Genomic DNA, 15,737 nt, shown 5'->3' with positions numbered 1-15,737 from the left:
CCCGTTATCTTTTTTTTTTTCAAACGTCATCGCCCCAATTGGGGGATTCTGAGGTTCCAGCGAAATCCTTGAATCCAAAGAAAAATCTTTTCTCTCCACCCTTTTCATATATTTCTGTGAATAAATAGAACGAATGGATAATATCCAGTATATGTGAATTCACTCGTCGCCAGTTACCATAACCATTCGAAATCCTTGGGCGGTGTATAGTACAACACCACACAACAACAACAATCTTTAGAAAGAAAAAAAAAGAACTCGTTAACCGAGACAACATGTAGAGAGTTGTTGTTGTTGTTGTGTGTAAATCATTTGAATTCTCAATGTCAAACTGACATTGGCGACCTGGATTTATTCCATCCATCCGTCTGTTTATTTTTAAAAAATAATAAAATAAAATTTTAAAGAGGATAAAGAATCTGGACATTAACCTCCAGACGGATGGAGCCGGATTTAGGAGGGGGGATTCGGCATTTCTTATTTGATATTTAAAAAAGAAATTTATATTTTTTTCAAAGAAATGACAGGGTCTTTCACCCCCAGCAAACAATAAAACAAAAAAAAAGTTCACCCTCCCCCCTTTGACGTACGTACACACCTCTCTTATTATTTTACATTGGAGAAAGAAAAAGAAAAAAAATAGAATTTGAAACAAATGGAGGTCATCTGCGTAAGTACTTTCAGTCTGGACCAATCAGCGATCGGACACAGCAAATTCATGATCCCTGTGTTTTGACGTCATCAACACCATTCAATTGATAAGAAAAACAATATGGCTTGTGTGGGTGTACACAGATATGTGTGTTTTATCTTTTTCCGAATGTGGAATGTCTCAATAAAATATAAGAGCTGCTCTATAGAACCTATCAGCCAGTTTGTGAAACCACTTCGTGAATCGTAATTATCCACTTTTTGCAGTGTGCAGTGTCGACCGGTTTTTTTTTAAATTTATCTCATCCACCATCCGCTCACTTTTCTTCTTTTCCTGTGCAGTTTTTTTCCCATTATAATTTTTTTTGTTTTTCTTTTACCTGACCACCACGTCGAACGAATTAAAAAATAAAAGTGGGAGGAGCTACCCGGTAAGAGGGGGTGGGTGGTGGCTAAAAGGTGTATAGTAGTAGTACGTATACACACAGCAAGTGTGCAGTGGGAAAAGGCCTGGGCTTTGGTTATTAGTCTGCTGCACGTTGGCCAGTCAAGTCGTGTCGAAAACTCGCTGTTGTGTGTGTCGTTCAAAGTTTGAAACAAGAAAAATAGAACCCAGCGCGTGTGAGTGGAATTTGAAACCAATCAAATTTCGCTCTAGTGACAACAAACGAATAGAAAAACACGGACGAATCGGATTTTTGTTAATTATTTTCTTCCACGGAAATCAAAAAAAAAAAAATCGTGCGTGTGTGACGCAAGATTTTGTTTTGTGTGTGTGCTATTTTTCGCCGGTGAACTTTTGTTTCGGTTATCTTTCGACAAGATAACGGTATATAATCCCAGCGATAACCAGCACCGAGATAAATACATTCGATTGCTGGCCATGTCTTGATGAAAATTTCGAGACATTTTCTCCCGAACCCATAATAAGAAAAATAAGAAAGAGAGAGAAGAAAAGTGTATATAGCAAATCGAATGCATCATCGCCGCCGTCAGCGCTCTCTGCCGGCTACTCCGCCGTATTGATCGGTCGGTCCTCCCGTCCATTTTCCCCCCTACGGCGGCCATTCAAAAAGGAGCCCCTTGGCGACTGCGCGCACAGCATCTACTCGACCGTGGAACATGGTATACAACACAGACTCTTTAATCCGCCAGCAATAAGGAAAAAAGATACAAACCCCCGTGTGAAGTGAAAACGAAGGAAAGAAATAATATTTTTTCCAGCCGTCATGGCTCAAGCGATGGATCTCAATTCGAATAACGTGACGGCGGAATTAACTCCAGTGGCGGCGCTGGAATCTCGCAACGCTCCATCGGCCATCCACGTCCGAAACCTGTGCCACAACAACAGCAGCCCCACCAATGCCAATCTCCAGTAAGTTTTGTGTCTTATTCCAAAAAATAATAATGGAATTATCATTCGTCCTAATAATTTTCTCTGCCGAAAAGAAATTGAAACAACTGCGTTGACATCATCGCCATTCTAATAAAACACACATAGATAGATAGAGAGTCACGTGATGGACGCATTCCTATCCTAATGCAAATACAGCAGATGGTATCACATAGTTTGACATCAACAGACACACACACACACTGCTGCTGCTGCCCACCTGTATTCTATTTTCTAGATTGAAAAGAATAGAAAGGGGGGTGTGTGTTATATAGGAATCTGCGAGTCAATATGTATAGCGGGTAGGGAGAGAGGCTTTTAACAGCGCTAAACGGCCAACAGTGGCGACAGTCGTCGTTCACTTTTGGCTGTCACCAGTTCGTATTGAGTTCGCCATGTTGCTGATTTGTTGCGGCAGGAAAAGTATTTCAGACGGCAGCACTTCCGGCTCATCCAACAACGCGGAACACCTAGTTCACGACAGCAGGTTGTTCTAGCTAATAATAAGCGGCTATAGTTTTTTTCCTTTTTCTTAGTAAAACCCCCAAAAATTCCTTTTCTCTTTTTACTTTGACGGGGAAATTCCTGTCGCCTTGAGCGATTTCAGAACAGAAAGAGAGCGTGTCCAAGTTCGTTCATATTTTTCCACCGCCGAATATAAAAATCGAATTGCGAAATTAACCGTCCCGTCCAAGGTTAATTGGTGTATAGACACACGACGAATTTTGTTTTGCATAGAAATTTAAAAAAAAAATGGAGGCCAAGTAAACGACCGCTGGCAAAAGTTTGAAACATCGAAAAAAGGGCCAGTTGAGTGGCCCAGTTGGTGTGACGTCGTCGCACAAAACAATTACTGACTTGGAAGCGAAAATAAAAAAATCCCCAACGTGCAGACAGACACACACGCCCAGTTGTGTATAGGTGAACGACTGCGTGTTTTTCCCCCAAACGGTTAACGTTCCCTTTTTTTCCATTTTCCCGAGGCCGAAAAATAAGTTTGGCGAAAAAAGGGAAAGGAATAATTTCGTAATAGTTGATGGTCATATACTAAATACACACCTTCTGGTTTTTATTTGTACAATGTCTCAATTGGTATTGACACTTGTCCAGGGTTTTCCCGTGACAATGTGTGTGACGTAGTAGTACTTAATTGGTTAATGATTGGCGGAATTTGGTTTTTTTAAAAAGGATGGCCTATCACACTTCGGCGGGAGTTTCAAATGCAACGATTCCGGCGCCTATACAGACGCAAGTTTGTTCGTCGCCAGCCGGGCCGTCGGGTCAACAGAATTTGGCCGTCGTGACAGCCGCCGCCCATGATTTGACCGATTCACGCAGTGGATGGTTGGATGGCATTTTCGGCTGCTTCCGGCCCGTTTTTTGGAATTTGACAGCCAAAGCCAACAAAGGTAACTAGAATTATTATTCAAAATGTGTGCCCATTTCGAAATATAGTTTTTGGTTGGTTTACCTGAATGACAAAACTTTTGTTATAGACGAATGGGAGATTCCGTCTGAAGCGCTCCGTGAACTTGAATGGTTGGCATCCGGAGCTCAAGGTGCTGTTTACAAATGCCGGATGCGTAATGAGATCGTGGCCGTCAAACGGGTCAAAGATAAAAGAGAAGCCGATATCCGGCATCTCCGTCAACTGCACCATCCCAACATTATCCGCTTCAAGTAAAATTAAAGAGAAAATTTCCCCGTTATTATTATTAATTCCGGAATTTCTTGATAATCAATTTGTTTTATTCTTTTCAGGGGAGCGTGTACACAGGCGCCGAATTATTGTTTGGTGATGGAATATTGTCCGAACGGAACGTTGTACAATTTCTTACGCAACGACGAGAATAAATTATCGCCCAGGCTGACCGTTGACTGGGCCGTACAAATCGCTTCCGGAATGCACTACCTCCATCAACACAAAATCATCCACCGTGACCTGAAAAGTCCCAAGTACGTTTACATTATCTTTTTTTTAATCTACAATTCCGGCTAAAATTTTTTAATTTCATTATCTTTTAGTGTTCTACTAGCCGAGAACAATGTGGTTAAAATCAGCGATTTTGGCACGTGCCGGACGTGGAATGAAATCAGTGTCGAAATGTCCTTTATAGGAACATACGCCTGGATGGCGCCGGAAGTCATCCGCAAAGAACTCTGCTCTGAAAAGATGGATGTCTGGTAAGTTATTCTAATTATTTTTGAAAATTAATCAAACTAAAATTGACTGGAACATTTATTGGAATTGAAGGTCTTATGGCGTGGTTCTATGGGAATTGCTGACCAGTGAAAGTCCTTATCGTGACATTGATCAAGCTGCCATCATTTACGGCGTGGGCACCAACCGACTTCACTTGCCTCTTCCGCCTTCGGTTCCGGCGGGTTTCCTCCTTCTGATGCGGATGTGCTGGGACCCGAAACCGCGAAACCGGCCGTCGTTTTCTTCCATTTTGCTCCATCTGTCGATCGCTTCTGCCGATCTGGTGACTCAGGAACCGGAACACTACGCCGCCCAGCAATTCCAGTGGAAGAAGGAGGTGCGCTCTTGTCTCAAGAGCATCGGCCATTCCGCTTCGGCGGCTTCCAGCACTTGCAGCGCCACCACCCGCAGGGACCATCGCCGCCGTGGCCGCCAAGGCTCGTCTTCGGTGGATTCTTCTAACGACAACCTCAATCAAAACAACAACAACAACAGCAACAGTAGCAGCAGCGATAATAGCCGGCCACCGCAACAGCAGCGATTTGACGATTCCGGCGGCGACGATCAGCTGTTGAGGCGGCTGGCCGAAATGAAACACGTCAATGACATCCGCGCCCTCTACGAGGAGAAACTCGAACGAGTCAACTGCCTCTACGCCGAAGTGGCTTCCCTCAAGGCGATCCTGGAGGAACAAGCGAGAAACAAACCAAAGTAAAATTAAATTTTATCATAATTCTATGAATTGATTAATTGAATGAATTCAATTTTTAAGGAGAGAGAAGACACGCAAGAGGAGCTACAAGAGGTGCCTGGTCCGACCGATTCAGGATCGGTTGATTGGAGCCAAACGATCGTATTCGACGTGTGTGGATAATAAGCCGCGCTCGGCCGTTTTCCTGGAAGTGGAGGAGAATTCCGTTCAGCCCGTCACGGTTTTGCGGCCGCTGCCCGGCAGCCAGTACCAACCGTCACCGCAGTTGGTCAGCAGCACCAAACGGCGCTCGTGTCGCGTCAAAGTCCTGTCGCATTCCCAGTCACTACACCGGCGATCCTGGAGCGTCGGAGGATCCAACGTCCACCAGACGATGATGAGACGGAGTGAGTCGCACCTCCGCCGGCTGGAACACATTTCCGAAAAGACGTCGACGCCGCCGGCCCAGGAACGGGATTCACGGCCGCTGTCCTCATCTTCATCCTCTTCTCGTTCGTCTTCCGATCGCCGGAATTCGGCCGCTCTGGTCGACGCCGAAACGCAGACGATAGTCGAAGACGAGCTGGCGGAAGAGCCAACTTGCGTCGTTCGATCCGGCAGCCGGAGGAGTAAAGGCGACGGCCTGGAATCGCCCGCCGTGATCCGTCTGAAACAAACGGGTGAAGAATCGAGCGACAGCGAACCGGAAGTCATCCAGGAAATTGAGGAGGAAACTTACAGATGGGAAAGGAAGCGCGGGCGAGCCAGCGGGAGTAGCCAACATCTTTCACTGTGCGAATCGTCCAGTCAGAGTTTGAACGAGCCTCGCCAGCTGCAACATTTCGGTATCGGCAGGAGATACACGGTCGATATGAGCCAATACAAGTACAACGACGCTTGGACTCAACGAATCCAGCAGCCGTCCGTATTATTGGACGATGAAACTCATCATCGGTCAGCCCAGCCGGACAAAGGTATACAACAACATTTGATTTGGTCAATTAAAATCAATTTTTTTTAATCACTTAATTTTGATATGAACAGCAAGCACATTGCCGGCCCGGATGAACGCTCTGACTCTCTCACGACATTCCAGTTGGGAAACGTGTTCCGAACAGGAGGAATCTAGTCTTCCGGCGACCCAAAATGACGGCAGCCTCCGTCGTCGAAGGTTTGTTCTTTAATAAGAAATCAACGTTTAAGTGGTTATTTTAAAGTTAAATGATCCTTGTTTTCTTTAAAAATAGTTTGGGACGAAATCCGATTCGTTCACGCAAGTCTTTCAAGGATCGCCCCACTTCCGTCTACTCTGGTAAATCATCCGGTTCCGTCGAAGAGAATCCCTCTTCGCTTCCAGTTGGCGAATTCCAGTCGGATGGCGGGTTCTATTACGATCTGGACGGCAACGTTCAATCTGAAGAACACGATACGACGCTAATGGATTCGTGCGGAAATATTCCGGCCGTCAGACAACAAGAGATTTCACGTCTCGATCTGGCCGGCGACCATTCGCATTCCTTCGCCTGAAAAAAAAAAAGAAATAAAAAATTAATATAAATGTTGTACGTAATTTTCACTTGACCGGAGACAAAATTATGTAATTGTGACAACGAACTTTCCTCCCGTCGTCGACTGTTTTAATTTTTTGTTTTATCTTAATATTATTCTGTCTGTTGTTGTATTGAGTAGAGATAAATCCGAGCCAATGTGTCAAGCTTATCTTGCCAGCCAATAATATTCCGTTGTATTGTCTTCACATTCCCATACCCACCGTTCGTATAACAGTACTTATTATATATTTGTCTAATAATGTATAAAAATCGATGATTTGTTATTTTAGAATTGTGTTTATAAAAATAATGATAGAGATATGCGAAATGATGGCCGCGGGATGTTAAAGAATAGTTGAACGTATCGTTTAATTATAATCTGAGGCTCAAATGTATCCATTTGTTTTTTGGTGTGTCATTTGTGGAGTTGACCGAAGAAGCTGTTTTTCACTTTTGCTCAGCTAGTTTTTTAGAGTGAAATAATGTAGGAACTTGATGTGTACTTACACCCGCGCAGAGCTGTGATTTCAGTTGGTCATTCAAAAAAATTCAAAACAGGCCTATTAAAACTCCACAAAGTACATAATAAAATTAATAATAATAATATACTTCATGTTAGTTTATTATATATTCCGTACATATATATTTTTTTTAAGTTCAACGATCATTCCTGCCTTGTGTGTCTCAAAAAGTCTATACAAACAATAATAAACCTTGCCGTCAGGATCGTTAGTACACATAACAACACGAACCTTGTTGACTTTTACTTCTTGCCGAGCACGTAGCCTATTTATTTCCTTGTTGAGTTGAGTTTGAGGAAATGGCTCGTTTAGAATTACCAAACAACGTTGACGTCATTATTTAATTCTTTTAAATTCCCATCCCCTTCACTACCTGCATCCTGCCGCCAGTTCGTTGTCAGATATGATGAGTGACATTCGATAGTCCACATCATCTTGACTAAAATGGCTATAGTCGCTCTTAGTGAAGAACAAGCTGATCTTTTGCTGGATATTAGGGAAGATACGGAACTTGAACTCAACAGTGCAGTTCAGAATTGCAATAATAATAACAGCAACAAACCTGTTGAAGGAAAAGGTGGGAAATTCAAATTGCGATCCGTCCTGTGCACGCATCAGTTCGCCCGATTGTTTCCTAGCAGGCATAGATGTTTTCTTCACGTGACAAGTTTCGTTCACATTTTGTTGGCTTTAGCCCTTCTCATAACCATTCCCAAGTATGTCCAGATCAGCAGCGGGGTTGGGGGTGACAATTTCAGTTCACTGTTTTTCGTCTTGGCCATCACAGCCACTGCCCTTGTCATTCTGATGGGATTGAGAAAGTTTTGGGACCCATCATTTAGTATTTTTAGTAGACTTGAAATTAGGAACATTCTGAGGGATGCACTTATTTTCACCATCAGTTTACTTGGCATCTCGTACTGTTGTGAGGTGGATCGAGTGCCTTGCCACCTTCAAGATGGTCTGTTTTTTCTCTGCATCCCTGTTTCGATAGTGTACATGTCCATCAAGAAAAAGAAAGGTATGTTGTGTGAATCATAGCTAAATAACTCAGGTGAAGAATAATTCTTTTTGATTTTTCCAGAAAATGTCACAAAAAATACAAAACTAATTGGGATGTTGGCAGGATTCATGTCCCTTGTTTTCATGGGTACAGTACCAATGTTGGCTTACAGGTAAAACAAATAATTAAATATAAATGAATCATGTTTTAATCCTTGTCCTCCTCAGGTTTTCTTGTAGAGGCCAAGACATGAGTATTGATGAGAATGAAAATACTGAGCTAGAAGGATCTGTTTGGATATTGGCATATGTGATGTTCATAGGATTTTTCTCCTGTTGCATGTGTGATTTTTGGTCTTGCATCCAAGATCATGAAGATTCATCTAGGTTGGTTAATTCTATCATTTTACACCCTCCTTGCTTATTAACATTTTGTTGCTTTAATTTTATTTAGGAGAAGTTTTGAGTGGACCTCTTGGTTTCATTTATTTGCATTTGTTGCACTTATTTGTCTTTTCTGGACCAACATCCTTCCAACTATTGGAATGGCTGATGGAATTGATGACTTTGCTGCCAAATTGTCTAGTGTTTGGAACTGCCACTTTACCAGCAATTGCCTTACAGTTTCAAAACTGGGATTTCTTGTATCTGCATTATGGTTACTCTTCCTTTACATGTCTAACCTGCTAGTCTACCGTTTTCAGTCCAATCCTGTTTATGTGATATGCAATGCATGTCTCGCCATACCTTTGCTATCTGTGTTCTACAGTTTATTTACGTTTGACCAGACATTTGGAATTCAAGTCAAGATCAGTCTGAGTCTTGGTTGTCTGATTACCATGGTTACTTTTCCTATTGCGTGTGTAGTATTGAGTTGTTACCATAGTGCATCAATTGTGTTTAACCTTTTAGATAGTTTTGATATCTATTAAGTATTACGATTACTGTATTATCCTGCTGTGTTATCAGTGCAACATTAAACAAATGAATTGAATTACCACAATAGGTGTATTCTTGGAACAATTTTTTTTACATTACAAACTACTCTCCCCCAAGTAGACATAAGTTGATTTAGGCTTCTACATAACAGAGAAAAATAGTTTTTTTTAGTAGAACTCAAAGAAAATAACTAGTAAATGAATATCTTACTCTGGGCAGCAACAGCTTTACCATCCTTCCACATTGTTGGCTTGGCATTAACCGCTTCTCTCTTGAGTGCTTCGACTCTCAAGGCAGGTTTCAATGCTCTCCTCGTCAATTTGGCTGAGATTGCCGAATACTGGATGTAGCTAAAATAAGACAGAACCACAATAAGAACCGAGGTAGAGGAACAATTTCACGTTGCCGGGTATGGATAGGGGCTAACTTAGAGTCGGGTCACGAAATTGAAAACTCACTACTCACTTAGACTAATAATGATCTCTGATAAACACAATAATACTGAAACTTACTTTAATCCTGCTTGGCGCCAGAAACTCATTTTGAAAGGAGGTTTTGTACTTGATTTACTAAAACGACAATCACAAGCCGAAAAAGTAATGGAGGATTCAGTGGATAGAAGAAGGGCATTGCCGGATTGTCGAAACCATTGCGTTACAGATTAATGTTGTTAACGATTTACTTTTCAGTGTTTTATCTATAATATTGACAGTGTTTATGCATCATTAAAAAATTAGAAAATATAATTTAGTTTCTTCAATTTAATCTGTTGTACATTTCAAATTTTCCTTTTGAGAACTCGTGATTGCCGTACCCTTCCCCCAGTAAAATCATATGTTCGATTTTGCTTGAATGTTCGTCTGCTAGTCCGTGAATTGTCAAAATTCGAAAAGGATTCTTCTAGATTCACGTGATCCAAGTGAATTTATCCGAAAACATCTTCCGTTCCAGCTTTTCGAGATTTGTACCATTTGTCTGGTTTCATCGACGTTAGTTGATCCATCACTTAAACTATTATCATGGCGCCCAACGTCCAGCCGAAAATGAAAGCTTTTGAAACAAAGAGCAAACCGGCTGAAATTCGTTCCAGCAATATTGAAGCAGCCAAAGGTAAATGTTAAGGTGTGACCATTGATTTGTATTGTACTTAACTAATGTATTTTAAATTATAGCTGTGGCTGATGCTATTCGAACAAGCCTTGGACCCCGAGGAATGGATAAAATGGTAAGTTCTTGGGTAGGGGTGATATTTCCGAAACTTCAGTTTACAGCTTTGTCAATCTTTAGATTCAGTCGGGTAAAGGAGATGTCACCATTACCAATGATGGTGCAACCATTTTGAAACAGATGAAGCTTGTCCATCCAGCTGCTAAAATGGTATATCACTTAGTGCTTGTCTGTCAGATCCAGTGTTTAATGCCATTTTAAAAAATAGTTGGTTGAGCTGTCAAAAGCTCAAGATGTCGAAGCTGGAGATGGTACAACCAGTGTTGTGGTTCTTGCTGGAAGTTTCTTGGAGGCAGCACAGAAACTTTTGGAAAAGGGAATCCATCCTACTGTCATCAGTGAATCTTTCCAGAAAGTAAGTTAAACAATATAACTTTAATTTTTCTCCTTTTAAATAGCTAAACCATTTTTTGGCATAGGCATCTGTTAAGGCTGTTGAAATTTTGGAAGCCATGGCTACTCCCATGAAACTTGAGGACCGCCACAGTTTGTTAATGAGTGCCACCACTTCACTTGGATCAAAAGTTGTATCTCAACACTCTGCACTGTTGGCCCCTCTAGCTGTTGATGCTGTTCTCAAAGTTATTGATCCTCTTAAGGATCATGATGTAGATCTCAGAGTAAGTGTGAACAATAATTATTACCAACAGCATTTAGGTTAACAAATGTATTGGGTTCTTTTAGGACATCAGAGTTATTGAGAAACTTGGCGGAACTGTGGATGATACTGAGCTTGTTGAGGGATTAGTTCTTGATCAAAGAAGTGCTGGCAGCGGCGGTCCTTCTCGGATGGAAAAGGCGAAAATTGGTTTGATCCAATTCTGCATCTCACCTCCCAAGACAGATGTAAATATTTCAAGTTTTAATATCAAAAAATTTTTGGTTTCTAAATTCTTATTTAATCTATTGTTAGATGGATAACCAAGTCGTCGTATCAGATTACAACGCAATGGATCGTGTGTTGCGTGAGGAACGTGCGTACATTCTCAATGTGGCCAAGCAAGTTAAAAAGGCTGGTTGCAATGTTTTGTTGGTCCAGAAATCCATTCTTAGGTAAGTTTGAAGTTTTAGTTTTTTCATCATATCGATATTAACATATATGTTAAATGCGATAGGGATGCGGTGAGTGAATTAGCTCTCCATTTCTTTGACAAAATGAAGATCATGGTCGTCAAGGATATCGAAAGAGAAGATATTGAGTTCATTACCAAGGTATATTTTTTAAGATCCACGTTCAGTTAAAGTTTGCTAATGTTAAGTTTAATTCTAGACATTGAATTGCCGACCTATTGCCAGTCTGGATCATTTCTTGCCTGAATATATGGCGTCAGCTGATCTGGTAGAATCTGTCCCTACCGGTACCTCCAAAGTTGTGAAGGTAACAGAGAACCCGAACTTTCGTTTTGGCTCAGGACTCATTGTTTAAATTTTACAGATTACGGGTATTCAAAATGTTGGCAAAACAGTATCAGTCATCGTCCGAGGCAGCAACAAGCTCGTCTTGGAAGAGGCTGCTCGATCTCTCCATGATGCTCTTTGTGTTATCCGTTGCCTGGTCAAAAAGAGGTATTTTCAGTTAATTAAAACAATTATGTCTCGAGTAACATCATGCTTTTGATGAATTGTAGGTTCATCATTGCTGGTGGTGGAGCTCCAGAGACTGAACTTGCTTATCAGCTTACCCAGTACGCACAGGGATTGCCCGGTGTTGAAGCTTATTGCCTTCGGTAAGTGACGAATTTTGGATTACTATGCGGACACTAAAAATAAGGTTTTCCGGTTTTAGTGCGTTTGCCGAATCGTTGGAAGTAATTCCCATGACGTTGGCCGAAAACGCAGGTCTTAACCCTATCGCCACCGTGACTGATTTGAGGAACAAACACGCCTGCGGGTTCAAGTCATCCGGTATCAACGTTCGCAAGGTAGTATAGAATAATGATTTTTTCTATATAAAAGCTTGAAAGATGTTAAATGTTTATGTTGTTTAGGGTGCTATTACTAACATGCTGGACGAAGGAGTTGCACAGCCACTTCTGGTGACCACCAGTGCGATCACTTTGGCTTCGGAAACCGTCCGTTCCATTCTTAAGATTGACGACATCGTAAGTTTTGGATGATTATGGCTAATTTCTAACAACTATTTCAAATTCCTTTTTTTTTTGTCAGGTCAACGCTCTGTACTGAGGCGTGTTCTTTCTAGTGTGAAACCAACAAATCACCCGGCCTAGCTTGCTTTTTTTGCATTAATGTGCCGCTCTCTTGTTTGCTGCTACTGTTTCTTCTTTAATACAAAATTCCTCTCGCGCTTAGGATGTTGCGAAAAATTTATGATTACCAGAGAAAAACTATTCTGGATCGTAGTTCAAATAACATTTCGTAAATATTCAATTTGCAACAACTGCAGTTTCCGTTTGATTTTTTTTACTGATACATCCACATGTCAATGTAATATGGGAGAAGATACAGATTTTCCTTGCAGCCATTTTACTTTTAGTATGAGCCATAGTATCCTGTTGGAGTTTAACTATTTGTGATTTCTAATTAGCGTGTAGTCCAAAGACTTATAACGGACGAGTTCGAGTTCTCCATACCATATAAAAAAGTTGTCTTAGTTAATAGCTGGAGGTTGATAGAAATAGTATCTTTGTTTCCGTAAAGACGCTAAGTAAGGGAAGTGCGGTAACACATGCAAAATAAACAATTCATTAAATAGAGCGTCCGGTTCAAGACAATTTTTTTTGTGCGAGGCTTTTTAGCAAGCAATCCGCCATCCAATTTGACAAAAAGTGATAGTTTGTTTTCACGGAAATTGCGTCAGACGGTTAAAAAATTTCTAGTTCAAAAATCTCATGTAGAAATTAGCATCTAGTCTACTGGTGCAAATTGCAATTCTTTAAGCTTGATTAATTTAGGTGATGTCTGATGTGTTAAAAGCTATTGTGGGTAGCTAAAAAATTGAACTAAACCACTTTTTCTGAATATTTTGGTTTTAGATCACTTTGTTGTTTTAAGATTTTCTTGTGATCTCTCTTCAAAATATTCTCAATTTTAATTCTCAATTTTAATTTTAATTAAAAAAGTAATCATTATGTTTTAGAAAAAGTGAGTTTTATTCTTTCAAGTACCTTCATTTATGAATAAGATATTGTCACGCATCGAACGCATGATCGGACGCCGAATCGTTACAATATTTTTAGATGTTGTTAACATACGTATTTGTTGGAAGTGTTGAGAAATCAACATACCAAAAATCAATAAGGATATCTAGAGGCCTAAGCTTTTTTTTCTACATTACAATTGAGTGTTACGTAAAGAGTGCACCATAATTGCACGCATATAACCCCTGTTGCACCCATTTTATTCATCATGAGCTCACATTCTCCTCCTGTGTAACTGAATTGGTATTCTTTTATTTCACGGTACATACAAAATAAACTACGGCTCAATCAGCCTTTAAGAAAAAAAAAATTTAGTTTTATTGAAACAAATAGCTTTGTTAATCCAGCCTACTGGGTCAGATGCGAACTGTCTAAAAAGGTATGATCATTGTGAATTTTAAAAATACCAACATTCAAATAATTTTTCCCTTTTCAAATCTCGTTTCGACAGATTTCCCTGCCCATGCCGTTCGCACAACTTCACTTTTACTTCGCAGCTTCAGCCGAAGTCTATAGCTCTGCTTCAGCTCTTTAAGTTCCGGAAAACGTAGTAAGCTTATAAACTCGAGGGCTCTAATTATTATTCGATTCATGTGATGGTGCTTTTCTATGGTTGCCTAAACCCTCTTCCGTACCGTATATGCTATGATGCCTCCATAAAATTAAAATCGGTATACAAGTTTATTACCAGTCAGTCTTGAATATTGATTCAGAGCCATTAAGGGGGAGGTCAGTCAGTTCCATAAGAAAATTTAACCTGGGGCCGCGAGTCAGTTTTTCCGAGCTCCCCTCTATTCCCATCCTCCAGTTCCTCCTACAGCTATCAGAAATACCTGCCATCTAGCCCTAAAGATGTGAAGAGATGGAAAGAGTCGAACCAACGTCTGTAAAACAGTATATGTTTTTAACATTTTCAAATTTCTGTATTAATCGGTTGGTGTAGTAGTTAGAGACCAAGTCTATGACTCGTGAGTTTGGAGGTTCGTAATTTGACTTATCCATAAACTTTTTTCAAATTATTTTTGTCTTTTAATTTTAAAATAACTATACAACTGACACAATAATAATTAATTACTGTAATTTACGCTTCTTTTACGTACCTGCAGTAACCTAATTCGCAAAACACTTGTGTGATAATCTTCACAACAAGGACTTAGACTAGAAAGACTGAGTTTCCCCGTGGTAGTTCACCACACACCCACAAGAGGCAGCACAGTACTAGCAGCTATCTCTGTCTCGTGGCCTTATGGAGAAAAGATTTATGGAACTGAGCGACCTCCCCGTTAATGGCTCTGATTGGTTTTTCTTTTCCACTTCTCCTTTGGTGCCTTTTTATTTTCACTTTTACCGTCAACTTAAAATACAACCATATAGAGCAGTTTGATTGCTAAAGAAACTTGCAGGCATGACTGTATATACGGTATTTTTTTAAATTATTTTCCAGATTCATGATGTTCAGAAACTTCTGCATGATATCCTCGTATGTTACGGTACGACCCACCCCAATTTAGATTTTGGCTACCCCATTCTTCCTGCGTCCTGAAAATGGAGATAATTTGCTCCCGTTTGGTGTTGACCCAAAATTCTTGAACTCGTCTTAAGCCGCTCCATATTTTTATTTTTGCTGTAAAAGTGGTTTAATAAGGATTTAACATTTGAAACTTCTTTATCCCGCGTGGCTTTTTTCATTTGTTTTTATATTGCAACCACCATTATTTATAAATTAACACTATTGCAACCTGATAATACAGATACATAATACATAATACTTGACGATATGTTCAAAAAAGGACTGATTTCCCCCGATGCAACGCCTGCTGCTACTTTCGAGCTAGATCGTGAATTTATGGAGTTCAGTCTGCCAGTTTTCAGAGGTATGTTCAACGAGCTTCGCTGAAAATATGGACTTGGATGTAAGTTTTTTTGAACAATTTAAAACATTTTATTTTTATAAAGGTATGCATTTTTCTCATTTGCAGTGGAAACAAGTCAATCGGGAGCCAGTGGGGTCTCCGGGAACAGTGCTGGTGTTTCTGGCAGCACCACTAAGCGTTCCAGGCCGTCCGACCCAGAAAATGTCAGCGAAGAGGAGGATTTGGATGCCAACGTTGTCTCCAATAATCAACCGGTATTGATGTCGGTGTACAAAGATCCGGACACCGAGGAGGAAAAATGGTGTGTTATTGTGACCATGCCTGGAGGAGTTTCCCATGTGAAATTTGAAGTAGTCGGCACTGGTCCCGGCAGTAACGTAGCCAAAGTTACCTATGACTGGCCCCCCATATCGATTGATATTCCAGCTATCTTCAATGAGGACAGAGAGGCAAAAAAAATTTCGTCTTGTCACCCCCTGATTCTTTCCCTAAAAAATGATTTGAAATTCCACAGGGATTCAATCGACT

General features: G+C 40.6%; 3 protein-coding genes and 1 pseudogene across 4 annotated transcripts in view; 2 read left to right on the top strand and 2 right to left on the bottom strand.

Annotated features, from left to right (window-relative positions):
• The window catches only part of LOC124336387 (calcium uniporter protein, mitochondrial-like), an 878,707-nt gene that overhangs the window by 70,747 nt on the left and 792,223 nt on the right, over positions 1-15,737 (bottom strand). The window lies entirely within an intron of this gene.
• Positions 1-15,737, bottom strand: part of LOC124336054 — a 570,649-nt pseudogene that overhangs the window by 440,694 nt on the left and 114,218 nt on the right.
• On the top strand, positions 1,025-9,014 carry LOC124336059 (mitogen-activated protein kinase kinase kinase 13-like). Of its 2 annotated transcripts, none has more exons than XM_046789669.1 (12): positions 1,025-2,026; positions 3,233-3,453; positions 3,541-3,724; positions 3,806-4,000; positions 4,070-4,228; positions 4,299-4,958; positions 5,020-5,912; positions 5,983-6,109; positions 6,186-8,030; positions 8,094-8,184; positions 8,240-8,398; positions 8,466-9,014. In XM_046789669.1, exons 1-9 carry the CDS (start codon positions 1,881-1,883, stop codon positions 6,463-6,465), a joined length of 2,865 nt encoding a protein of 954 aa, XP_046645625.1. In that variant the 5' UTR covers positions 1,025-1,880; the 3' UTR covers positions 6,466-8,030; positions 8,094-8,184; positions 8,240-8,398; positions 8,466-9,014. The 2 variants fall into 2 exon arrangements, with proteins under 2 accessions (XP_046645625.1, XP_046645626.1); XM_046789670.1 differs by lacking the exon at positions 1,025-2,026 and adding an exon at positions 2,390-2,531.
• On the top strand, positions 9,801-12,486 carry LOC124336189 (T-complex protein 1 subunit delta-like). Its single transcript, XM_046789894.1, has 14 exons — positions 9,801-10,060; positions 10,123-10,175; positions 10,238-10,327; positions 10,386-10,532; positions 10,597-10,797; positions 10,862-11,023; positions 11,091-11,230; positions 11,293-11,389; positions 11,448-11,555; positions 11,613-11,743; positions 11,806-11,904; positions 11,964-12,099; positions 12,166-12,279; positions 12,344-12,486. Exons 1-14 carry the CDS (start codon positions 9,970-9,972, stop codon positions 12,359-12,361), a joined length of 1,587 nt encoding a protein of 528 aa, XP_046645850.1. The 5' UTR covers positions 9,801-9,969; the 3' UTR covers positions 12,362-12,486.

This window comes from Daphnia pulicaria, chromosome 4 (assembly GCF_021234035.1).
Source record: "Daphnia pulicaria isolate SC F1-1A chromosome 4, SC_F0-13Bv2, whole genome shotgun sequence".
Classification (NCBI taxonomy): Eukaryota; Metazoa; Arthropoda; class Branchiopoda; order Diplostraca; family Daphniidae; genus Daphnia; species Daphnia pulicaria.
This window is presented reverse-complemented; position numbering and strand designations above follow the sequence as displayed.